This window comes from Microchirus variegatus (genome assembly GCF_963457635.1).
Source record: "Microchirus variegatus genome assembly, chromosome: 1".
Lineage (NCBI taxonomy): Eukaryota > Metazoa > Chordata > Actinopteri > Pleuronectiformes > Soleidae > Microchirus > Microchirus variegatus.
Window position 1 is genome coordinate 17,966,970 of NC_139802.1, and position 26,437 is coordinate 17,993,406.

The 26,437-nt window shown below is 40.3% G+C and overlaps 1 protein-coding gene across 1 annotated transcript in view; it reads left to right on the top strand.

The window, feature by feature from the left end:
- The window catches only part of adgrb1a (adhesion G protein-coupled receptor B1a), a gene marked incomplete at both ends in the record, with an annotated part of 90,596 nt that extends 64,802 nt beyond the window's left edge, over nucleotides 1-25,794 (top strand). The window contains 15 exons of the mRNA XM_083891155.1: nucleotides 1,147-1,250; nucleotides 4,632-4,734; nucleotides 4,814-4,964; nucleotides 5,055-5,124; nucleotides 5,391-5,457; nucleotides 6,742-6,827; nucleotides 8,288-8,347; nucleotides 14,210-14,308; nucleotides 17,775-17,946; nucleotides 18,907-19,002; nucleotides 19,127-19,166; nucleotides 20,294-20,955; nucleotides 23,019-23,054; nucleotides 23,222-23,380; nucleotides 25,600-25,794. Of these exons, the coding sequence (XP_083747281.1) occupies nucleotides 1,147-1,250; nucleotides 4,632-4,734; nucleotides 4,814-4,964; nucleotides 5,055-5,124; nucleotides 5,391-5,457; nucleotides 6,742-6,827; nucleotides 8,288-8,347; nucleotides 14,210-14,308; nucleotides 17,775-17,946; nucleotides 18,907-19,002; nucleotides 19,127-19,166; nucleotides 20,294-20,955; nucleotides 23,019-23,054; nucleotides 23,222-23,380; nucleotides 25,600-25,794 (2,100 nt within the window). The remainder of the gene's footprint in view (nucleotides 1-1,146; nucleotides 1,251-4,631; nucleotides 4,735-4,813; nucleotides 4,965-5,054; nucleotides 5,125-5,390; nucleotides 5,458-6,741; nucleotides 6,828-8,287; nucleotides 8,348-14,209; nucleotides 14,309-17,774; nucleotides 17,947-18,906; nucleotides 19,003-19,126; nucleotides 19,167-20,293; nucleotides 20,956-23,018; nucleotides 23,055-23,221; nucleotides 23,381-25,599) is intronic.
- Nucleotides 25,795-26,437: the final 643 nt, after the last annotated feature.

The following is a 26,437-nucleotide window of genomic DNA, read 5'->3' on the forward strand; positions in this document are numbered from 1 at the left end:
CAGAGAGACTGAGACAATGTTAAAGAAAATGAAGTCCGCTGCATGTGAACCGCAGATGACCCAGTTATGAGGTGAGCCCTCAGCAAATCAGGCCAACAGGGAGTTTCACTGTTTTGCATTCACTGGCTGACAGCTCCTGACATTGTCTGCACACATAGATCTATACGTGAGACTGTTTGCAGCTACGTAGACCTGACATTGTCATTTTTCTGATTCCTCCCAAGGCTTCCTAAATGTGTCCTAATGTGAACTAATCGCAGAAACCACATTGGGAGGTGGTTTGAGGACACATTTTGTCCACATTGACAAGCTACGTGAACACAATCCATCCTCAGAATAGATTAGAGACCGCCTCCTCATCTGGTCAGCGGAAGTTTCCCACTAATCAGTACTCGCATGTTATTTATTTGCACCACCACCACTGCAATATTAATACTGATCACCGTATAATTTCCCTTTTCTAATCATTGAAACGTGTTTTCGGCACAAGGAGAACTTTAATTCACCCGAGCTCTTCTCTAGCACTCTACCTGTCACTCACAGACAGACACACAGACATGTTGACAGTGGACCACATCTGTATTTGTTAGAAATTTAATTTTGTTCTTGCTTTTATGATGAAGGAAGGTCAGGCTCTTCAGTTCCAGTCATATATGATCACATGAGACACATCCAGGACACATTTCAGTGTGAAGAGACCACACCTAGAGCACATACTCTGGTTATGATGGTTATAAATCTGCATTGAGCTCAACATATTGCTAATATGGTGATTCTGACATCTGTATGCTCTTAGTTGAAGCTCAGGTAAAGTAGCTGCTGTGTTTCCTATTATGGTTAGTGATGTTTTTTTTATATAGCAAGTTATATCTGTGTGTCATTATTATGTTCTCCACATGTTCTCTCTGGGTTCTCCTGCTCCCTCCTATAATCCAGGGAATTTGGCTTATGTTCATTGGATACTCTAAATTGAGCGTGGTTCAGTGGTCAATCATAACTGGGTTTTGGCTCCAACTCCCCCTGCAACCTTCAAAAGATTGTTGTATACATGATGGAACCTTGCCTGTGTCATGATGTTTTGGAAATGTGACCATGATAAAGTTTTTTTTTTTAACATTCTTCCTCTGTCTTCTTTTTGTTTTCTAGAACATGGATAAGACACAACTCCCGTCCGTGACGCTGATTGTGGGCTGTGGAGTGTCCTCACTGACATTGTTGCTGCTCATCATCATCTATATGTCTGTCTGGAGGTGAGAGACACAATGAAATTCATCAAAAACAGTGTTGCGAGTGTGCAATACAAACGCGGACGCTTCGGCATTTAACAAGAACAAAAAAGGGAAACATTATCTCGATAGCAGACTCTTGACAAAACGTTTGCCTCTTGTTGTGAGCGCACTTGAATCCATCGACCCTTCTCTTATGATATACGGTGTAAGATTTTTGTTTACATGTGCTTGTCACCACCAATTGTGAACAACAAAAATCTTAAGAAAGTTCATGGAGATTGTGAATAGAGCAGCGAGCCAAGAAGCATGGACTTTTACAACTGAGTGCACCTTTGTAACAGTGAAGAATCTACATTTTCATTGAAGCATTCTGTTTGAAACAATGACAAATGATTTACGATTGATTTTAGTAGTATCTCTTAAAAAAAACAAAAAAAAAAACTTAAGGGACAGTAAATGACATCAGCCACAGAGGCTACTGAAGCTAACAGCAGTTAGCATTTGGAAAAGTGATCATTTGCAGGCTCTAGCAGGCACATTGCCATCATATATAACATGTATCCACTGGACAGATAAATCCTGTGAGGCTGGAAGTTTGTGTAGAACTCTGTGCTGCACTGTGGAGCCAAGAATAGAACTTTTCGCGGACTTTTTTTTTGATTTACGGACAAAGCGGAGCTCCGCGAGACAACAATTCCAGGAATTTAGCGCATTGTGACATCCCAATGAGTGCGGAAGTCAACATTGCGTGTTTTATCTCCTGTATCTCCTTAGACTGAGGAGAACCACAAAAACATGAGTGACGTCATCTTTTTTCACACTTTGCCGACTGATAGGACCTCCAGAGTCCCAAATATAAGGATTTAAATCATTAAAAACTTGATTTTGCATTATATGGGGCCTTTAAATTGATGCAAAATGACCACATGAGATACCATCTAAATATGCAAAAAATGACAAGGAAAAGTGATAGTTTATTGTTTTTTTTAGGTTGGGTTGTACACACAAGAACCACCCTCTCACTGAAAATTTGTTCACATTAAAATCTGTGCCTAGTTAAATATAAGATATCTTATGGAGAATATATTCTCTATGAAACTTTATGTCACCATTCAATGGCTTTTAACTAAAGTTTGCATCACTTTGTGAGCTGTTCACTCCTCGTACTGAAGTGCACAGTGAAAATAAGACTGAAAAACAACACATCCCCTGTGTTCTGTGTATCAGAGGATAGCAAATGATACTCAACAAATGCAATAGGAAAAATAAAGTTTTCTAGAAGTCATTAAAAAGCTACAATGGAGTAAGCTGAACTCACATTAAGTGGCAAGCTGTTCCACTGATAAGAAGCTGGAAGTGGAAATGCACGTCCACGTACTTTTCAGTTTAATAAGTGCCTTTACCCAATTTCCAATATCAATAAAGGATTTTTGATGCTCTTTTTTGCAGGTGCCATTTTAGGCACATAGTCTGGTTATAAAACTGTAGACAAAGGATTTATTGTCCTTGGCAAGTACAAAAGAACACATTCACACATCTATATTTCTTGGGTATATACTGTATGTGCAGAACATTTAAGCGAACAATAAAATAAAAAATAAAAAAGTGCACCACTTGCAAGGACATCACTATTATGTCTGCTGTCCCATAAAGCAGGAGTGGGGAAACCACCAGCCTCAGAGCTGTATTCCACCAGCAAGGACATTCATATTTAAGAATATAAAGAAATAAATATACTTGTACATTTAAATATAGGAAAATTACATTAAATACACTTCGCTGTCCTTCTCCCTGTATGCCTGTCAGGTCAAAGTCAGGGGAAATGAAATGCTCGTAGCCGTTATGTATCACTGCTGACAAGCATCACAGCAGTGTCGCACATTCCCCTCGTGACAAATGATTTTTTTTTTTTTGAGTAAATGACAGGCCAGAGTGTGTGTAGTTTGTAGGGATGTGTTCAAAGTGATCACTAGCATCATTACGGCTGGAGACGTGCAGATAAAAACGGAGTGTGTTGCAAGGACATGTGATCTTGGATAAAGTTGACACCCAAGATGCAGCTTTCATGAAATGAGCGCTGTATTAATGATTTCACTGGCTTTAGGTGCTTTCAGGGAACATTCAAATCCGTCTTTGACGGTTTGGAACGTTTCTACAAGTCTCCTAATCATTCATTGATGTGTGTTGTGAGTGTAGTTATCTGTAATTAGGTGTCTTAGGATCTGCTGCAGACTTTGAAGATGGGCTTCTTTTAGTATTTCTGGACTTTAAAGTTATTTTGTGGGTTTCATCTGTGTCTTGTTATCTCCCCTCCCTTTAGAATGTTGTCTCTGAGCAGTGGTGTAACCTGGAGTTGACAAATTCATTGGTATCTAGATTTTTGAGGGGATAAAATAGTCATATTTTAGAGATATTTCTGTATGAAGCAGGCACATACGTCCATGCGAGTATCACCTTCTATACTTTTCATTCATTCATTCAGAATTCATTGTGATTTCTCTACCAAAGTAAGGGGAAACTTACAGCAGATTGATTTGGCTGAAAGCGATGTGTGCACTGCAGCATCACAACCATCTGAAAGCAGATGCCTCACACTTCTGGCCATCACATTAAAAAGGTGTGATAGAATGTATATATATGTATATGTGTGTATATATATAGTTATATATATATATATATATGTGTATATATATATATATATATATATATATATACATTTAAGTATGACCAGTTGAATGGATTTTATGAAAATTGGAATTGAGAAAGGTTATCCAGCCCTGAAGTGACTCGCACTAGCAGATGTTACTGTTTAACTAAATGCAGAGTATCCAGAGTACAAATATAAAATAAATAAACTATGCCCACTAACTCGTTTGTGCTTATAATCTACAGACAGCTGTTATCGTTGATGTGAAAGTTTGTTCTTTTTTTGCAAATGCCACTATTGGAACCACAACAGATGTTTGTTTTTGTTTTGTTTTTTTGTTCTCTGGAGATGAGACAATTTAGCTTTAACTGAAAAAAAACATTGGCATTAAAAGAATTACCATGTTGTAAAATACTACATCATATATATATATATATATATATATATATATATATATATATATATATATATATATACACACACTATTTTGAGCCCTTTTCACAAAGTGTGCAGATACCCTGGAGGAGAAACGTGCACATTTGTCAGGCGAGTTTTCATGCTCCAGCTGAATGATGTTAGCGTTGGTGTAAATTCTAAAAATATAAAGTAAATAATTAAAATAGATGTGCGATAAATGAAAAACAACAAACGAAATGAAGCGGTGGTAGCATACGGTGAAAAGTGCATCGCTGAAAGCCTGATCTTGGCCACAGGTAACACGCCGGTCTTCTCTTGTCTCTTGTGTTTCTGTGCAGGTACATTCGGTCCGAGCGTTCAGTCATCCTCATCAATTTCTGCCTCTCCATCATATCATCCAACGCCCTTATTCTCATCGGACAGACACAGACGCGGAATAAGGTACGCGCCGATCAGAGTCACGGTACAATCAGTATTGACTTAATGGTCATTGACTTATTATTTGTTGTTGTTGTTCCAGGTCTTGTGCACCCTGATTGCAGCGTTCCTCCATTTCTTCTTCTTGTCCTCATTCTGCTGGGTTCTGACGGAGGCGTGGCAGTCGTACATGGCAGTGACTGGCCGCCTCAGGAATCGCATCATACGGAAGCGTTTCCTGTGTCTTGGTTGGGGTGGGTGTCCTGTCTGCTCGTCTTCTGTGTCCTCCACATGGTCTTTGTCTTATTTATCCTGCATTAATGTCCTTTATATTCATATTTTAGGTCTGCCTGCACTTGTCGTGGCGATCTCGGTCGGCTTCACCAAGGCAAAGGGATATGGAACACCAAGCTAGTAAGCATGCTTTACTATAGGTTCTATACATCTGCTTCTTTAAGTATTAATGCAGGGTTATTATGCATGGATGGGGGTTTATGTTTGCAGAATAATTAACCTCTTTCTTTCATTGTCTCATCTATCTTTTAAATCCCCACTCTTGTCAAACATTATGGTCCTGTACCTTTCACCTCATTCTCTGCCTCCTCTTTGCAACTCCCATCAACATCTTCTCCTCTAACCATATCACTCTTGTCTGTATTTCCCTTGCTCCTCTCTTGTAGCTGCTGGCTCTCTCTGGAAGGAGGTCTTCTTTATGCATTTGTTGGACCTGCTGCAGCTGTTGTCTTGGTATTTCCCCCTTTTTTGTCATCTTTAGTCCGTCATGTTAACACCTCTGCACTAAACCCAATGAGACCAATTACCGGCGCCGCATGTAAAAGTGTTTGCACTTAAGTTTGCCACTTAAAAACACGTCTAATCTGCATGTGCATGTATTTACAGACTTTTATAAGTAAAATTTCAGGTTACCAACTTTATATTCATAAAGGCGATAATAAAAGTATTTAATGCGAGAAAAAATAGTGTGAAAAAGAGACACAGTTATTTTAAATGGCATGTAGACTCTGAACAAATAGGTGTATTTCTTCCTTCCCTGGCTGTTCTATAAGTTGTTTTATCCCTCTTCTCTTTCTTCCATATACCTCTCTATCTTCTTCCCCTTTCCTCATTCACTTCTTCTGTTGGTTCCCTGCTACTTTTATTTTAAGCCCTCTTTTGCTTTCCTTATCCATTCCCTTTATTTAAGTTCCTTTGTCTCTTGCCTTCTTTTCCTATTGGATATACCTTCGATTTGCTTTGCCCGCATTTTCCTTTCCATCTACTCCTCATAGTTGATTTTCTCTTCCACTTTTTATGTTCTTAAAATAAAATGCGGCGGCGCATCAGCATTTTGAAGCTCGCTTTTGAATTTCCGCGTCCCCTCTCTTCAAACAAATTCAAAAAAAATTATGTAACAAACCTTCGCTTACTACTGTATAATCGTCACTTCAGCTCCCCTCGCATTCAACCTGCATCTAACGGTAAAGCAGTGGCATATAATGCCTACAGGAGCCTCACCGTAATCACAGCGTGCCCTTGTTTCCCAATCAAATCTGTCCACAGAACTTGATGATTCATGTCCCAGTGCTCTGTTCCCACCTCCAACCCACCAGCTTGGTGTGGATGTTTTTTTTCCACAAGCTGCCTCTCACATAAACAGCTACTTCTTCAGTTGTCAGCCATGTTGGAAGCCCGAGCATCAGAACCCTCAAAGAACTAAAATTGTGTGAGATTGCTGCAGTTCAGGGTATCCCACAACCCCCCCGGTGCCTTTGATTTCACACTGCTCATATTTTATGAATGATTTAGTTTTTTGCAGCATGTATGCTAGAAACACATCTTTTCATCCAATTTATACTTCTCATGCTTCATCGGGTGTCTGATAGCAAACATTTTAGATGATAAACACGCATGTGTCCATCATCTCGATGCACGTCATCATCCATCATCCTCAAGAGTAGCGCTCGCATGTTCTGAAGTAATGAAACTGTTGTTTGCTCTGCTTTAATCCTGTGCCTCTTCTCTTTTTCGCAGGTTAACATGGTTATTGGGATTCTCGTTTTTAACAAACTGGTGTCCAAAGACGGCATTACTGATATGAAACTAAAGGAGAGGGCGGGGTATGCCTTATACCGCACATCCATTTTACACAGTGACCTATAACCAGGCTGACGTCTTAGGGGGGAGGAACAAGTGCCGTTATTGGCTCATTACTTGAAACTACCCTCGGGCATTATTCTAGACTTTGGCAAATTGGCTAAAGATGACATTTAATTTCTAACTCCAGGAGAATAATGAGGAGCAAAGGGAAAAAAGGGAAAAGATAAGAAAGAGGAATGTGACTGAATTAATCAAGAATAAGATAAAAGACCATAAGACAATGTGTTTTTTCATATAGCCGAGACTATGATCGATGCCTCTGAATTAGGGGTAAATGAAGGGTGGCAAGAATATGTGAGGAAGGGTGTCTGGTTATTGGTCCTTCACAGACTGAGCAAGATGACTCATCTCATTGCTTTCTTTTAAGTTTCCAATGTGTTGCATTTTCCTCCTGCTGTTCTTTGTTTGCAGGTGTTGCTATCGATGTAGAGCTCTGTGAATCCATCTGTCTCTTTTTGTTTCTTTTCTTTTTTTTGAATCCTGTTTGGTTGTTTCTAGTAAAGGGAAGCAGGGTAGGAGACTTGTCTAAAACCTGATCCAAAGGAAACCGGCGCGGTGCTGTCATAACCGATACAACCATTTGACCCAACAATATGGAAATTGCTGTCTTATTTAGAGATTGGAGTCAGGAAATGGAGATTGAGGTAAAAGTTGTAGGTTATCCAAACCGGACAGTGTATAAGTAGAAACATTGTTAAATGCAGTGTAAATGATACACTTGTGGTAGTCGGTGATGTCGTGTTGTGTGGTTAATGCGCTCTACCAGGGCAAATCAAACACAAGCCAAAGTGTGGACATTCAAAGACACCTTGTAACTATAAACTAAATATGAGATCCTGATGGTATGATAACCTTAAGCAGAAAAGTGAATCCAGCTCTAAAATGTGATACCTTGACGTTTGTAACACTGTGGTATATATTGAAACAGGTTATGAGCTCATGCCTGATTACAGTATGGATAAAAGCTATGTGCTCATTTATGGGACAACTCCCACAGAGGAAGGCTGGTTGCACTTAATACATCACTCCTACGTGATGTAATATCAAGCACATTTTCCCAGCATATCGCTGCAATGCTGCGGAAAGTTTTATTTTGCACATTATATGAAACCCTATCCCAAAGACATTTTTGGCCTCATGACTGCTAAATAGTGACTTGAGCCCCAAAAATGTCATCATTGTCAGCTTTCAGAAAATAGTTACACTCGTGCACCCTGCTCCCCTTTACCCTTGGGCTGTTTTGTCTCCATTGGCATAGTTGGTACATTCAAATGTTATTTTCTTTCTCTCTCTCTCTCTCCCTCCCTGTGAAAAAAAAAATGTTTGCTTTCTCCAATGATTTCTCTGTTCAACTGTACTTGTTTTTGCTGTCTGAAATGTCACGTTTGAGTTTGCACAGAATCCCCTCTCTCTCACTCAGGGCTCTCCAATCAGGAAAACATCAGTCTCAGAAGCCCCCTCCCATGTCATCAGTGATTGGGTAAAAAAAATAAACAACAAAAATTAAATAAAAATGATAATACCTGCCCATCCCACCCTCTTCTTAATGTATGGCTACCCAGCCCTGCCCATCACCAAAGCTGCCGACGCTTCAGCAATCACCTCTGATTGGCTTTCTCTTATTTCCTGCCTTTACCTCACTATCTCACTATTGACCTTGCGATCTTTACTACTTCCTAAAATGGATAGACAATAACACATTACTGCCTCCATTTCTAGTATGCTTTTAGAAAGAAAACCCACCTTTTTTAACACTAACAAATGGTAGTTGCTGTAATAGTATATTTGTTATTATTATTTTTAATTGTGTGGGAATGAGATGATGTTGTTTGTCTCTATGTGTGGCCCTGAGATGGACTGGCGACCTGTCCAGGGTGTGACCCCGCCTATCGCCCTATGTTAGCTGAGATTGGCACAGCGACCCCACGTGATCCTCATGTGGAGGATAAAGTGGTTGAAGATGGATGAATTGTGTGGGAATGTTGTGTGTGTGCATGGTAGGTAGTATCTGTGTTTCTGATGGCGTAGTCTGTACTTATGTCAGATTGTCTGATGGTAAATTTGGGGAATCTGGTGCGACTGTTGCCTTGTGTACTTACATTTGTATGAATGGTGGATATTAACAGGACAGTTTAATTTGGTCATGGTATGCTGAAATCTCAAATTCAGGCTTCATAGAGACAGATTTCTGTCAGTTTGTAGATTAAAACAAGAATGATTTGGTGTCTGTCTGGTGAAACTATACAACAACAACAGCAACAAAAAAAGCAGATGGAAGATGGAACAGTCAATGTCTTTTCTGACAAAAAGCGGCCATGAGGCATACTGCATTGCTTGTGCTGGTCTCCAAATATTACTACTCCATGTTATGTGTACACTTTCAATGAGAGGATGAAGCAGAACTAATTGTCCTCCAGATCGTGACGTCAGCTAAATAACAGTAATGTGAAGTGGATGTCTGTCCGTCCGTCTCTAGTCTGTGTGTCTTGCTAACCTTGATGTCTTTGCCGGGCCACTTAATGGCTCTGTGCTGTAACGTCCATAAGTGAGAGGGAATACAACGGTTTATTGTGTTTGATAAACAACGTCAGTTGTAAACATTTATGAACTACATGCTTGGGTTGAGTCAACTGAAACTCCTCTATGGGACCAGATCAGTCAATGTGTGGGTGTGATGGTAGTTTTTTTGTTTGTTTGTTTTTTTTAGACAAAAATAGTTTTATAACATGATAATGATTTACTTATCTTTCAGTCAAGGTTTAGATTTGACATGTTCAAGGAGAGCGGTGCACTGTAAAATCTGACAAGCTGCCTGAACAGCGACTTGACTCTGAAATATGATGTTTGCCTGAAGGTCCTACATGTAAAGCTTGAGTGCCGCTAGAAGTTGTAGTCAAAAGACCAGCTAGAGTCATGGTGGAACACTTTCTTTCATGGCGTGTTAAGTCATTCATCAAGCTTTCTTTGGAAGAAAAAACTAGGAAATTGTCTTCAGACGGGTCTCTCAAACTCATTTATGTCTTTACCGCACAATTACTTACTTGCTCTGCCTGGAAAACTAGTTACTAGTTGCACTAATAGCTTTGCACAACTATTAGTGCAAAGCTTTCTTTGGAACCAGAAAGGCTTTCAAATGCCACAGTTTTCAAGCATGGTAGGACTCCCCAATAACTGGTGTGTGGAAATTATTTAATTTCCTTCAAATCTTACTGTGCCATGTTCCAATTATGGTAAAGAACGTTCTGGAATGGTAAAACCCTGGGCCAGGGATGCGATTCAACTAAGAATAGTACTTGGTACACTCTTAGAAATAAGGGTTCCAAAAGTGTCCTTCTACAACGGCTGAGGTTCTACCTTCAACCATTTGCTTCTGAAAAACCCTTCCCGAAGAAAGGGTCTTAAAGGGTAATAAAGGATTTTAAAAGGTTTCTTGGTGGAACCCTCCAAAAGGGTTTATAAAAAGGTTCTACCTGGAGCCAAAAATGGTTCTCCTATGAGGACAAGCCAAAGAACCTTATATGGTTCTACTTCGCACTTTTATTTCTAAGAGTGTAGGCAGGGGGTTAGGCTGTTCCCGATGGCCACATCGCCAAGATGCGTAGTGTGATGTCGGTGTGACACCAATAAACGCAACACAGCAGACAACAATGGAGGATGTGAGCAGCTTGGTTTTTTTCTCACGTATTGTCAAAAAGACGGTTGCTGGACCATACCGTACCATTTTACTCTACACCAGGAGAAGGGTGCCAAAATCGGTACGATTTCTATATTCACGTACCAAACCTAACTGTTCCACTGGGTGGAAACACGGCTGTATGTAAAATATGAAGACAATTTTAAAGAAAAAGGTCTCCTTGAAGACAAAAAAAATCAAGATCAAAACAGGTTAAAACTGTAACCGCATTATGAATTAATTTGTGCTTTCCTCACCTAGCGTGTGGTATAACCTTTTAGAGATCCACTTCTATGTGACCTTGGATCTTCTAATATTTCAATCTACGTAATATTGCACTGAGCCACAATCTCTCTCAAGCATTTCCATATGGGTCATGGCATGTTAAGAATGCAAATCCAAATTGGAGGAAGCAATATGTTGCAGTTGGCTCTGGCTCGGTGGTTGTTGATTATCTAATGGGATTTCGCTGGTTTGAAATTAGGTTTTGTTCTTGTGTTGACCTTGTGCTGGTGTCGCTGAAGAAAAGAAGAAGAATGAATTGTGTCTGTTTTGGTGACGTCCGCTCAAACTCGGCCCGTTCACCTCTGTTTGCTCGTGTTTCAAATGCAAAACGCGCCTAATGACGCTAATCAATTTATTCAACATCTCCTTTAAAATGCGGCCACATCTGCAGCAGCCAGTTCGGCTCGCATCCCTGAGACGAGGCTCCCTGCTCCTTAGCCCCCCTCTCAAGATTAGTCTCTTAACAGTCGAGAGAGAGAGAGAAGTAAAGCAAGTTTGTTTCCCTCATAAAAAACTTGTAAACATTCGTTGAGTCGTGTATTAACTGCTTGTAACAGGAGGTTAATTAGACGTTTTCATTCCAATTGCTGCAACGCGTTATAGTAAATTGTGCAAAACAAGGCTTGTTTTGAGCTAGATTCCACCTTATCAATGTAATTGTTGGTTTATGTATTTATTCATTCTGCTATATATATATATATATATTAGTGGTGGGCACTAGGTTAATGCACGCTAACACACGACATGTTTCCATGATGACTGACCGAAAAAAGAAGTGCATGACGTCATGTTTATGTGCCGCGACACCGAGTCCAGGCACCGTTTACCAGTTAGCTGCATTAGCTCCTTTAGCGCCGTTAGCGCGCCTACAGTCGATCTGGTGTGGTCTGTTTATTAAACGAAAAGAGCAGCGCTACAAATAACCAGCGTACCTGTGTACTGCGTATGTGTGTCTCTGTTTTTAAAGTTTAGCGTGACTTTAGAGTCTCATTTTAACAATCGGGAGTCGCGTAAACATGTTAACCGCCGCTATCTTGTTAACGCGCCCAGCACTAATATACATAGATATTCCTTCTCTGCCAAGAATCTAACCACCTTTTCCTCCTGATCTTTACGTTTGAGAAAATAGTGTTGTACATCAGAAGTGTTGATTGCTTTTTAATATCATTGCCTACAGTGCACATTTAGCAGCTGCATTGGCCTTTTACTTCAAATTGAATTCCTTCTATTATGTGGTGTATTTTTCTTTTAATCCTGGCATCCAGAGGCTAAAAAAATTGATTCCTTCAGCTCTTTGGCTGCATTTGTTGTCGAGCACAAGGCCATACGGTAACAGATTAGTTCATTACTTGTCACTATCTCACACCTTCTAGTCAGTCTTCTGCGAGGAGCGAAAACTGTTGAGAGTCTGTAGAATTAGAAATGGAACCCTGTTGATTCAGCAAAGAATGGAGGAATTACATTTTAGGAGAACTGGGTGTTGGATCGGGGACAAACCTTGAATAATCTTCCATATATACCAATAAAAAACGAAGTAGAGAGTCAATATCAACCAATGAAATCCTTAAACGACTACTTTACCCAACAGCTATCACCACAGGGTGATAGTTTTGTAGTTGAGTGTCATTTTTGAAAAGAACTGGCCAGCGGCTACTATTGTAGGTATCACACTGAGATATTGCAGGTGCTGAAGCTATAATGGAATTTTGCTGTAGTGTTCCAGGAAAATCAATACCAAACATCAGATGTTGGTGTCACTACACTGACCGCAACCACACTGATCTTCCCAAATGGACACACTTTGGTTACAAAGTTAGAGAAGTGCTTGTTTCAGGGGATTTTTTTGTTTTTTTGTTCTATGGCCCAAGTCCCAATTGAATTAAAACACAAATGCTGTAGTCAAACTTGAAAATGATTGGAGAAAAGTGTCAAATTATAGTTTGAAATCAACCTCAACACCATAGCCACCGAGTCCAAAGGGTTATTGTAAGGTAATGAGCGTGTAATGGTGAACCAAACTTGCACTCATTGTAAGTAGTGCTCGCAGCTGAATATAAACTGGGTGATTAAGTGTTTTAATCTAAAAAGATTTCCCTAGCTCTACGGGAGAGAAAATGGCTGTTAGAGTGTTATAAAGTGCTATAGTGTTATGTAACACTTTAACTACACTACTTGGGAATATTTTTTCCTTTGTGGACACTGACTGTTTCTTCCTGGAACTTATGAGTGTGTGTGTGTGTGTGTGTTTGTGTGTGTGTGTCTGTGTTTGTGTATCCACTTTTTTGCAATCTTTGTGACGGCAAATTTTGGTTCCACGCCATTGTTGTTTGGCAGGGTTGTCACATCGGTGTTAGGGAAAGGAGGGGATTTTCCTGATTATGTTAAATTCACTCATCATTTATGCACAGGAGACAACAAACACCATGGTTGGAATGCCCCCCCCACTACTCGTTTGTTGCCAAAAGCGATGCAACATTTCAGATAATCTGGCTCGGAGATACAGATTAAAATGAGTCAGTGGTGGATGAAATTGCATTACATTGAATAAATAAGTCAATGCTAAGGGTTTCATTTGTAGCAGCAGAAACACAGAGTAATTGTCATTTCATCAGTAGATTAAAACTTCTTTCTTTCGTGATGACGTGTTAATGTTAACTTAAATGATCTGTTTACAACTGGTTAATATTAGGGGTTAAGGTAAGCTGGAGTTTGATTTCAATATCTGGATATCCCCACTTCTGAAGAAGAGCGCAGAGTAAACTACAATTTCACAATTTCGACATATTGAAGGATGTCTTTTGGAGATTTTGAAGATTTGAGGAAGTTCATAAGCAGCTCATGTTGTGAAATGTCTTCGCTGATGTGAAAGCTTGCCTCAAATTTATATGAAGCAATTGAATGGAAGTTAGCCAAAAGATAACATCATTTACAGCAGCTTACCTTTCAAAAATGTGGGGCGAAAATCTGTGTGTATGTGTGTAAATCATTGAATGTTGTCTTAGCTTTTGCTTACAAGAGGTAGTCTCCTATAATAAGGCATTTGGATAAAAAAAAAACACTTGGTTAGGCCAACACAGCAGTCATCTGTGAAGGGAATCAGACGTCATTTGTCGTGAAACATCCACCAATGGCCATATCTTAACCTTATATTATGTCCTGTTCCCTGAATCACTCACACAGGCAAACCCAAAAAAAATATATTCCATCAAACTTGGAGCTGAACTGTAGCCCTGAGAGAGAGATTGTGCGAGACCACTGTGACTCAGTGTTTGTGTGACTGTTTTGTGCGTGCACACGCGCGCGCACGCGCATCTCTGCGAGTCTGTGTATAGGTGCATTTGTATCTGTTTGTGTATGTTACAGCGTGTTAATTTGACTTTGCAGTCAGATGACAGTGCCACTGTACAATATGACGCTCAAATGTGCCAAGTGCGGAGTTATCTCTTCGGCTGACGTTTCCACCACAGCTACCAGTAACGCCATGTTAGTCACGCTAATTATTTTTCCTTAACTCTTCTTACCTCTGTTCTCTCCTTTACTACACTCCGCCCTCCTTCTCTGTTTCTTGATTGGTTCTCTGTCCCTTTATTTATTTCCCTGTCACTCTTTCCTCTCTTTCTCTCATGCCCTTGCTTAATATGAGACTTACTTAAGCTAAAACAAAATGTGATTACTGAATGTATATATTTAATAATGCAAATGTGACCGATCGTTGAATCGAATGAAGAGTGCACCGTATGTCTGTGTGTGCTGGGGGTTGGTGGCACTTTCAGTGTGTGTGTGTGTGTGTGTGTGTGTGTGTGTGTGTGTGTGTGTGTGTGTGTGTGTGTGTGTGTGTGTGTGTGTGTGTGCGTTGCCGTGATCTATGAATTCTAGGTTCAGCCCAGGACTTTACTTTCTATGTCTAGCTTTTGTACTAAAGTAATCTGTTCCGAGGTTAATTGTGGAGTTGTCCTCTGCACACCATCACGACACCACATGCATATTTATATTGACAATAATTATTAATTAATCCTCATATTGTGCAAAGAGACTTCCCTAATGTGCAACGTGGGGTTCGACAGACATTTCAGACTTTGGTTGTGTGGTTATTATAATACTGGTCATATGCATCATGCATGTACATGTATTTTCTGTTTCTAAATGAAGTGGATACATCTAAAAGGAATGGGCAACATTTTTTGATTATCCAATTTGATTGGTCAAAGAAAAGCATATCAGTTAATGCAACCATAATTTAAATAAGCCTTATATACAGCACAAACCTATTCCATTCATCTTTTTCCCCAGAGTAACATTCACTTCAGCTCAAAACGCTGGAGCTGGAGCAGCGTCTTGCACCTGCCACTGTGGACAGTGCACATGAAGTTGCGTGCGTTGCGTTCTTCCTGAATCTGAGGCACAAACACCTGAGCGTTACCTTTAAAAGTGCTGTGCAGACAAAGGTGTGCACACTCTCCTCTCTGAGAGGCTGTTCTTAAGGCATAGGGGAGACGCATAAAACACTGGAATTGGATGAAATGAAGTGGTGCCCATCCCTAGTAAATACAATAGGAAACACTTTCATATAAAATGTTAGGTCCATTTCTGGAGTCTGACCAGTACAGTAGCCCAAAATGGACAAATCAGACAGTGGCTATATGGAGGGCTTTTTTTCCTTTTATGTTGCCCGACAACCAACATAGTTAGCCCTACACACAATACCACAAAATCCTGTACAGTGTTCCTTTAATTCTGAAATGATCTGTCATATGCAGCCACGTCAATATCAGTGGGTTACCTGCCCCGTGTTAGCCTCTTGTGTTATGTTTTGTCGATTTATATTTCAAGTTTGTGGTGGCAAGGGAAAGCAGTTAGCCATGACAGTTAGATAGTTAGTTAGTGCTTCACACTAGCATGTTCATTACCGTGTGATTGCTTGTGGATTTAGGTTGTTTCCTGTCACCAGTGGATTATTTTTAGAGAGCAGTACTTCCTGCAATTGTGGGCATACAGTCAAATACTTGGTTATAAATGATTTGAAAAAAAAAAAGAAGCCCAGATTGAAAATAACTGACATTTCTGGTTGTTGTTTGCTGTGCTGATTATCAGAATCTTCATCCGTGACCAGGTACACACTGAAACTAGGATCTTTTATCCACTGTAGAGTAGGCAGGGCCATTAGCCTATAAACAAAGCATTCGTATCAATATATCAAATTTCAAATGAGGTCAAGGCACATATTCAGCCAGCATAAGCAAGCCCATTAACTGTAGAATTGCCTTTTGTCCAATTTATTACCAGAGGTGGAGAGTAACCAAGTACTCTAATGCAGCTGCTGGTTTGTGGACATCAACTACATTTAGTGGGAACATAATACGTCTGTACCTCATTGCATTTATCTCGTGTTTTGCATTTTTACTTTATTGAGTAATGCATTCAGTTCAAACGAGACAGACTCTCTGGAACGTTATGATCTATGTTTGCAAAAGACACCTCGTCTGTCCGGCAACGATACTATCTCGATAACAGTAATTGTTATTTGTGATGTGATTTTAAATTATTTCACACCATTAACTCGTCATTAGTGAATCATTTGTCCCGATGACAACTTGTGCCTCATACGTCAGCCAGGGTCAGTGAGTGCACCATTCGTGTGTCTCTGTGCACGAGAACAGCACTTGTTATTAAAGCGTTATGAAACACTGAGACAATAAATGCTCACGAGAAGTTATTACAGGATTAATAAATCCTTTATTGAGGGAGACGTATTAGAGACAGGTTTCCCAGGTGAATATCTTAATAATTAATGCAGGATTCAGGGTAAACTACATTCTTTATTACTGAATTAGTGAGCCTATAAGGCTGGGTGAAATGGCCTAAACGGTAACCACATAAGTTGATATTGATAATTATGACATTGAATATGAGATAATTAAAGATGTTTATTTGCTTCTGGGTGAAAAACAGATTTACAAATCTGTTGTTCGCTAAAATATTCAAAGTGGGTATTTGTTTGGTCGCTTCAGGTGTGTTTGTTTAATACATAAACATCACATCGATGCATATTTTCATTCCAGTTCATTTCTAGCGGTTTTCTGTTACATTTTGTTTTGTGTAAAGCCGTAAGAATCACAAAGACACGCTGATCTTTGACAATAAAACCATTGCAGTAGCTCAAGATCCATAAACCCTCCTTCCAAAACAGCAGCCTAGCACTATGCTGATGTAATGGAAAAGGCAAATAGCAATAACCTATAGAAAATAAAGTATTTTTTCCAATGTCACTTTGCCTTCTGTACATTTTCCACCTCTGGAAATAAAATGTAACACCCTTTCAATAGGTTTTCTCGGAGAATCCAAACATAAATTCATCACTTTTATCAGCTTATTCCCACGTTGTAAATGAAAAAATATAATAAATCAGAGAAAAAAGGCTAAAAAAAGGACAACATGGGCAAGGGGAATGACATTTCTCCAGATTATCTCTCTCTCTCTCTCTGTCTCTGTCCCTCCCCGCTCTGCCTCTTCCGTTTGTCTGTGTATTCTTTTTCAGCCTCATTACACTTGTTTTTCCCCCACTGTTCACCCTCCTCTCTTTATTGTTTGACTGAACCATCTTAAACATACATGCATGTAATATATGTGATTTATGAGCATATATATATATATATCTGCAGATAATGTATGTATGTTTTTGTATGTGATAGTAACACAATAATTCATGCTAGTTGAAGTCTAGTAACACTATGCCAATAGTGAAGGGCATGTAGGAGATTGGTTCACTTTTTAATGAAAGAAAAAAAAATCTGTTTTTATTTCTGTTTGTTCATAGTTAGAAAATGTCAGAAAATATGTAAAGTTTTACAGCATAATTGTTAAAAATAAGCATAGTTTTTTTTCCTCTCTGTCATGTTCACACCGTTTTGCTTCTGCTCTTCTTGACCGCTATTCCCCTCCCATCCAACAGGGCGTCACTGTGGAGCTCCTGTGTGGTTTTGCCCCTCCTGGCCCTCACGTGGATGTCAGCTGTCCTGGCAATTACCGATCGGCGTTCCGCCCTTTTCCAGATCCTCTTTGCCGTCTTTGATTCGCTGGAAGGCTTCGTCATTGTAATGGTGCACTGCATCCTACGAAGAGAGGTACCACATGGCACCACCAGCCATTTACTGTCTGTTCTTCCTGGTTTTGTTTGACATTGTGAACGCAGTTTCATCTTGGAATTTTGTTTGGGTTTACTTCAAATCCATGTCCATATGGACCAGTTGACACAGTTCTCTGTGTCCACATGATAGTGTAGAATCCTTATAGGAAGATATTAAGGATTATAGTGTACACTAGACATTTCAATAACAGCTCAAATAATCTGGTAATAATTGCCGTCATGATGTGCTATTTCCCAGGATGTCCTTAGAAAAAGCACCCTATTGTTTTTTTGGGAAAACCTTATCTATCTTGTTGCCAGAAGTCTAATTAGCCAATAGAGTCCCTCGATCACAAGATCAAAAGCACATAATGTTTATTAGTGAGGACATTCATCCTTCCGAGACAATGATTGTTGTGTTTTGGAAAGTTCTGCTCTATCACCACCTCCCAAGGCTGTGGTGTTACTTGAGCACATTAATTTTCCCAATGTTATGAACTTTTTGTTTGTTTAATAATTCCAGTTGTTTGAGGTATGTGCTCATGTATTACAGTACTTTGTCCTTACTTTGAACAAAACTCCTACACATGCTGAAGATGTTCTACATCAAAACCCTACCTGCCTGGTATTGTTACTCTAACTCTCTCATAAGTTATGACGGTATGTGGTCTGAGATCTGGCCATGGTGCTTCTTGAACCATCAGGACTCCAAATGGGTTGAAGCGTTTTTTATTTTAATGACCTGACCAAAACCATTGTATTTCCACAGAACTATCCACAGCCCAATGACCTGTAGGCCTCTATTATACTGTATGTTGCTTACACAAACAACTTACTGTATACAGATGAGCCAAAAATGCATAGTCTGCATCGTACAGATCTTGGAGTGGAGCTGATGTGTAAGTTTTTGATTCTCTAACATGTTTTGAAGTTTTTAAGTTTGTATGGTTTGTTGCAGGTTCAAGAAGCAGTGAAGTGTCGTGTTGTCGATCGCCAGGAGGACACAAATGGAGATTCAGGAGGATCGTTCCAGAATGGCCATGCTCAGTTAATGGTGTGGAAATGCATGTTTGTTGTTGTTTAGGGTAGTAGTAATGGCATTATTAGTAAAAGAGTAATAGACGGATTTTGGAAGGGTCTGCACAGGTGATATTATATTTCCCATTTTCTGTCCTCAGACTGACTTTGAAAAGGACGTCGACATGGCTTGCAAATCAGGTAAGCTCCAGGTTGAGTGAGTTAAATTTTGTTGCCCGTGCATGCTGTTGATGTGACTTTTGGGACGGCAGCTAAAACCGTTACAGATGCCTATTTTGTGCCTCGTCTCTGTACTTCCACGGCTTCAGATTCCTCAGCATTGCCGTAACAGATGCGAGCCGTATTCCCCCTCAGTTCTGCACTTGTGTCTTACAATCAGCATCACCGCAGTCTCCTTTCACCAAGGAGTTGTTTTGACAAGAGATACAGCACATTACTGCTACATAACACAGTTTAGTCTGGGCTGATGGGAGTGGGATGAACGTGTGCTGAACAGTTATATGCAGATAAATAGGGCTGTCAGAGTCTCTACTACACTGCAGCTGTATAATTAAGTCCCTCCCGACAGTGCCACATCAGATACTGGCTCTGCTCTGATATCTGCTGGGAGTGAAAATCTGATTATCTCTTGAGACAGGATATCAAGGAAAGCATCTGGAGCAGAAAAGCTATTGAGACGCAAACAGGCCCGATTGAGAAAAGAACAAAGAACCATGATTGTTTTGTTGATGTTCTTTTTCCATTTATGTCAATAGAAGGAGGAGTCCCGGTATATCTACATGGTATCGGATATGCATACCATGGGAAGTAGGCACAGTCAGTGCTGTGCCATGCATTATTTTTCATTCGTAAATAAGTTTTTAACCGGCTATTTCATAGCTCATGCTGCTCATTTAGGCCTAAACATGATGTGTGTGTCAGGGAACTTGGGAGTTGGGGGTCCTCTGGTGCTTGTGCACATACATTATACTCTGCATGACGTAAACTATAACTTTAGATTACGAGAGGACTACCTGTGGATGATGCACAGCATGCTTCTGAAGATCTCAGAGTTAGTAAAATGCTATGGCTTCTTGTCAAGTTCACATATTGGTCAACACAACAGATCCCAAAATAGGGAAAACCTGTGGCTTGCACATGTAAACCAGGCCATGGCAGAGCTGGAAAGTAGTCCAAGGACCCCACAGACCAATATGACAACTGAAACCTTGAGTTCTCAGTGTATCAGTTGATTTACTAATCTGAACATTTGAGAAAATGCAAGCTATTGATGTCTACTGGGTTTTCTGTCCCTCTGTTCTCACCAGGCACCATGAAACGCTCATCACTTCAGGGGGAGGAGAAGGCCTCTGCAGGGACCCTCACCCTTCAGAAGGGTTCTAACTTTAACACCATGCCAGCCAGCATGGCTAAGGTGCATCTCCAGAATGTTGCCGACTACAACTGTCACACTCTGACGCTGCGCAGGGAGAAAGGCGCTGCAAAGGGAATCAGCACGGAGCTGCCGGGTGCCAAATCCATCTACATCTGCGACGGCGATCTCTTCAAGCAGCTGGATGGAGACGTGTCGAGAGGGAATGGTGAGGGCAGCAGCTCAGAGGGCACTGGCAAAGGTCCAGGATACATGATTCTACCAACCAACAACACTGCCACTCTGAGGCCAGCCAAGGGGAAAGACGAGCAGGCAGCCAAATACAACATCAGCATCGATCAACTGCCACAAACCAGGCTCATCCACCTGGCCAACCCTGTCAGTGGAGAGCCGGTGCCTGGCTTTGGGCTGAAGACCCTGCCTGCTGACCAGGTCAGTGTGTCATGCTCTGACAGAGACTCACCTGCACACAATCTTCAGAACATGCCCAGAGACTCAAAGGTGGTCAACAGCATGTGTGATGGAGGAGACTCTGCAAATTTTGGTGTGATGTCCAAGAGTGAGACCGTCTCCACACTGTCCATGAGCTCATTGGAGGTACGTCACCACTAAAGTAGTTAGCATACGTTTGTCACAACAATGCATTGTCAGCTTCATACTTCACATTTAAAATATGATTTGCATATGTAACATTTTGTTTTTTACTGCTACTACTTGCCATACATTCTCAAAAACTGAGCAATCACCATGTTTTCTGATCTGCTCCTGTTAGAACTGGCTATTGATGCATTTTGCTGTTAATGACAAACTAATTTTTTTGTTAACTTTAATATAATATATATATATATATATATATATAATATTTATACAGCACCAGTCACATCAGTACAACAACAGGCCCAAGTCTTTCCTTTCAAATTTTGTTAGTTGGTGCTGGCCAAAATAAACTTGAGGCTTCAAAGAAAATACAAAACTAATTGGAATAAATTAGTAAAAAAACAACAACTAGAAAATAAAATGTGATACATTACACAAAGGTAATATATACTGGAGGTAATTAGATATTTTATGTCCTTTTTAACTTGCTTTTGTTGATAATTTACAGCAGCATCATGGACAACACGGTCTCATTATGTCTCATTATTGTCACCTTCTCAAAACGGAGACATAAAAGTTTTATTTTTCTCATCTATGAGTTTGCATGGACTACAGCCATTCATACAGTAAACTATAGAAACAAGGGGTGTAACGTGACACAAAAATTATTGATTTGGTACGTACCTCGTTATTCAGGTCATAGTTTGGTCCGATGTTGGTTCAGCAGAAGCCATTTTGAGTGTGAAATGGGCTACGCGCTACATATCTGTTTGTAGTTTCATGGTGTCGTCATATATTAGCTTTTGTATGATCAGTTTTTCTGTAGTTTAGACTGTGAAACAAAAGTGTTCTACAACAGAATAGCGAAGAGAAAAGGTCTTCCATGTCTTCGGTCACCATTAGCACTAGCTTGCTGGACTCAATCTGCACTAACTGAACCATCAGCACCTGGTCCTTTAGCTAAACTTGTCCCTTGAAATGTTTGACATTGTCTTGTATTCAAACCAGTTTAGATTAACAATGGTAACTTTACTCATGGTTAAATGGGTGCTTTGGCATAAGTGAAAGATGAATTGACGTGCTACAGAAATATATTGTGTAACTTCCTGTTTTACTGGTGTTGCGTTGTTTGCTAACACACAGGTGATAATCCTAGCCAAGCATTTAGCTTAAGCTACTGGCAACCGCTGTCCCTTTGTCAGGTGTCAAAAAACTCAAACACAATTGTGAAAGTTATCAAAGCTTTACAGGCAGTTATACACTTATGGAAGAACTCGAGGAAGAAATATTAGTGAGGGAGGACAGAAGGAGTAAAAAAAACTAAAAACTTTTGAATGTGACAGTCATATTTCCAAAGTTGTTCCAATGTCATTTGGGTCATGTCTGTATCCAGCCTATACCTAAAATTCTTGTTTCATGTACCGTTACACCCCTATTAACTACGTACAAACGTGTCAACTAGTATCTGTATTGTGCCACAAGCGGATAGATCAGCTGAGATATTGATAAACTGAATAGTTATCAGTTATAACAACAGCCCAGCTTATCTCTGTCCTGAGAATGACTCCATCCCGTGTAGCACCCCTAGCATTGTCTGGCCCCATTCAAAGACAGCAACTTTCCTTTTAAAAAGGATATAGTTTTCACTCAGCACCAAGCCCCGACAGCAGTGGCAAGTTGGGATGACACACACAGTGGTGTGGACATCTGCCTGCTGGTGTCTTTTCACTTCGGGGCAAAACAAAGTCCCATAATGCCATGTGAGGCAGCAGCTGACACAGCTCCCAAGCAGCTTGAAGGTCAGGTTTTCCTTCATCACTCTGTGACAGAGCACTTAAAGGTCATTTGGTCGCAATCTGTTAACTGCAAACTCGTGCCAACAGAGTCCGAATGACCAGCAGCAAACCGTGCGTGTGTCCACCCACATGACTTGTTCCTCTCCTCCCAGATAGTCTCACAAACACAATTCCTTGACTGGCTGATGTGGAGACGCACACTAAAATACATAAGAAATAAGGAACTCAAGACAAATCTTTAATCTCTCTGTCTCATCTCCCCCCCAGAGACGAAAATCACGCTATGCAGAGCTTGACTTTGAGGTAATTTTAGTTTTTTTGATTCCTCTAGAGCATTTAAGACCGATACTTTTGTCACTCTAAATTTTGGGTGTGACTGTAGTGTTGAGATAAAAGACATAATAGCATAACAGGATTAATGGTAGCCTGTGCTGTTTGCCTTGTACGTAACGTCCAATGTTCCTGTGTAGAAAATAATGCACACCCGGAAACGCCACCAGGACATGTTTCAGGACCTGAACAGGAAGATTCACAATGCAGACAAGGATAGAGAATCTCCACCTGTTGATGCCAAAGCTGCCAAAAGATGGAGTGTGTCCTCTGCCAGCAGTGACAAGACCAACATGAGTGTAACGAGTTTAACTTTATTCTGTCCTGCCCCCCCCCACTCCCCTTAATATTGTTCTCCTTTTCTCTGAGTATTAGCAAAAACCACCACGAGTGGAGTAGGTTGTCCCAATCAAATGACCCAGGTAGTAACTGGTTGTCCTATGGCCACATTTTAATTAGGGTTTTTTGTTGTTTGTTTACTTCAGAGCCTCTCCAAATATTAATTTAAAACCGTGTGGATATGAGCATTTTTCTGGCTTGGCATGGCTTTTAGCCTACACAATAATGATTTGTGCTTATTTTCCCCACAACTAGGCTGGGATTGGATTATAATTTTTTTGGGCGATAGTTACCAACTGCAAGGTGGCACATATTGGCTAGTAGTTGCAGTCATCCCATTGCAGCAGTTTCTATTTCCTTCTGCTGTGAATCCCCCCCTGAGCTCCGTTTGTTTCACTTTACTCTGGCTTAAGTCCAACTTCACCTCCTACATATCAAGCCTACAGCTGTTTGGCATCACATTTCAAAAGACAGTCACATATTTGTGATGGTATATTTTTTTTTGGTTCTTTTTTTAATCACTCATCATTAAGTTCTTGCCAGAAACATGTGACATAAAAATCATACAAGAGGCAGAGAGATTGACTTCTCCACACTCAGTACGAGATGTGTTTTGAAGGTGTGCTCATCAGCCAATATCATATTTGTATCCCAATCATTATTTGCATGCTACCTTGTTGTGCATATGCTATACTCGCCTATAGACATGAATTAACAAGTCCATGTGTATATTGTATAGGTTTGCCTAAGGCCTTCAAAGATGTTGTCTGTTACAGACTGTGTATTCACTTTCTTGCCGAGTGTAAGATGACACATCACTTGAGAGGTGGTTCATTTAAAGCTGCTTTTGTCTCTCAGCTGTCTATGCTCATATTCTCCTCCCTTCATCAATTCAGGAACAATTCTGGAAGGGCTGCCTCTTTGTAAATATCTCACAGATTTGCCATTTGATCCTCAAGACTATGGCCGTGTTTAGACTGCAGGCCAAATCGGATTTGTAAGCATATCTTATCAGAATCAGATCTTCCTGACCAACTGTTTATATTAAATATATTCCAAGTGATCAGATCCGATCTGGGTGTGTCCATATTGACATTGTCCAATCTAGTATTCCACGACCTGGAAAGACAAGTGGCGCTTTATACATTATACAGTTCTAGCACGGCTCGGTTTGACTCTAGAGCTGAGTCATGAGCCATTGATCTCCAACATTTAGCATGGCAATTTCTAAAATCTCAATTATCAGAGGAGTCTGGTGTATTTAGCGACAGCACTGCTGACACATTCCACCGTATTTCAGCTCAGCGACTGTGTCTGGTGGAGTCTGCTGTGCGCCGTCCATGCAGGAAGTACTGAACTAATCTCCTTACATTAACTGATTGTAATGATTCAGTTACACCAAAAAGAAGTTTGTGGCTGATACCAAACTGAGTAGAGTAGAGAGCCGAGTAGTGCTAGAGCTGTATAGTGTAAAAGTGCCAAATTAGTCTAAACAAGACAAACTTTTTCTGTTTTTTTGAAGACACTTTCAAATCCTATCTGAGGGACTAGGACGTTCCAAATTAAGTGGATCTTAAAAAAAACACTTCCATATGTGGTTTGAGTCAGATTTGGAAGAATCATGTTTTTTTTAGCTGTCCACAAAATCCAATCAATACATATCAGTACAATCTGGATATGTGTAAAAATCAGATTTGGGCTGCACTCTAAACAAGGCCTAGATCGTGGTCACAGAGCAAACACTCAAACTGACAGCAGCTTTAAATACAGCATCTAAAGCCATAGTCTCTGTGTTTTCAGATCCCAGGTTATACATTCCTGTAATAAATGAGTGTTTTAGCTTGCAATTGATTTTATATTAAACTAAATGAGATCTATTGTGTTAATTAATGCACTTTAGAAGAACTTGCAGATGTCTCTTTTTGTGTTTCAAACAGAGTTCGGCTACTTCCCAATAATGTTTTCATTCCTCATACTAAAGCAAGGTCCAGATCTGCAGCCTTGTTAAGACACACAGTGGGAGTGATATTATTGTTTACTCTTGGCAAGAAACTGAATATGCACTGCATTTTATTTTCTAAGGAAGCCAGCATGACATTGTACAGCTCCACTAAAATAACTAAAAAGCACAGATTTTTAATCATATTCAAACATGTATTCTGACTCTGTTTTCCATCAGGACAAGCAGCAGACCCCAAGTAAGAGGGCATGGGAGGGTATTCGGAAGACCCACTCCCCTCCATCCTGGGTGAGGAAGGACCTGGAGACAGTGGCAGCCTCTCCTCTGGAGCTGCAGACAGTGGAATGGGAGAAGACCAGCGCCACCATTCCTCTGGTGGGCCAGGAGATCATGGACCTGCAGACAGAGGTGTGACCCAGATACTGACCTCATTCGTACACCTCTTTTATTTGGGTTGTTTTTTTTCTCCAGTCTTCTCAGACAAACAAGCAGACACATCATATACACTGCCCTGCTCTGTACTTATACACCACGGCTCGATTAAGTCCACTGAGAGAACACGAGGGGAGGAGAGGAGAGTGCGCAGGAAAGAGAAGCATCACAATATCAAAAAAAAATAACAATTGAATCAATCAGAGAGAGAGAACAGAAACACAGTGTTTTTCTCTGTTGTTTCATTTGATGTTTGGACTGTGTTTTTGTCCAAAAAATACCCGTCATCTTCTTGTGTAAGGTCTCAGATACCATGCTGGCTTACGTGGGAGACAGATTGCCAAAGTAGCTGATTGAGCTGCTATATCTGCATCATGTAAGAAACAGCACAGCAAAGGTAATCATGTATTGTTTACCCCCCTGTACTAAATGGTTACAATGTAATAATCATGATTATGTCTCATTTTTTCCACTGTTACGAGTATTGTTGCTTCTGCTCTCCTGATGAATGCTTTCGTCGTACTTGGCTCGAGTTGCATCTGGATGTATTTCTTTGTCGCCATCAATCTAAAAAGGGAAAAATTAACAAGGGATTGAGGAGGCAGACTGCCAAACAAACATCTAC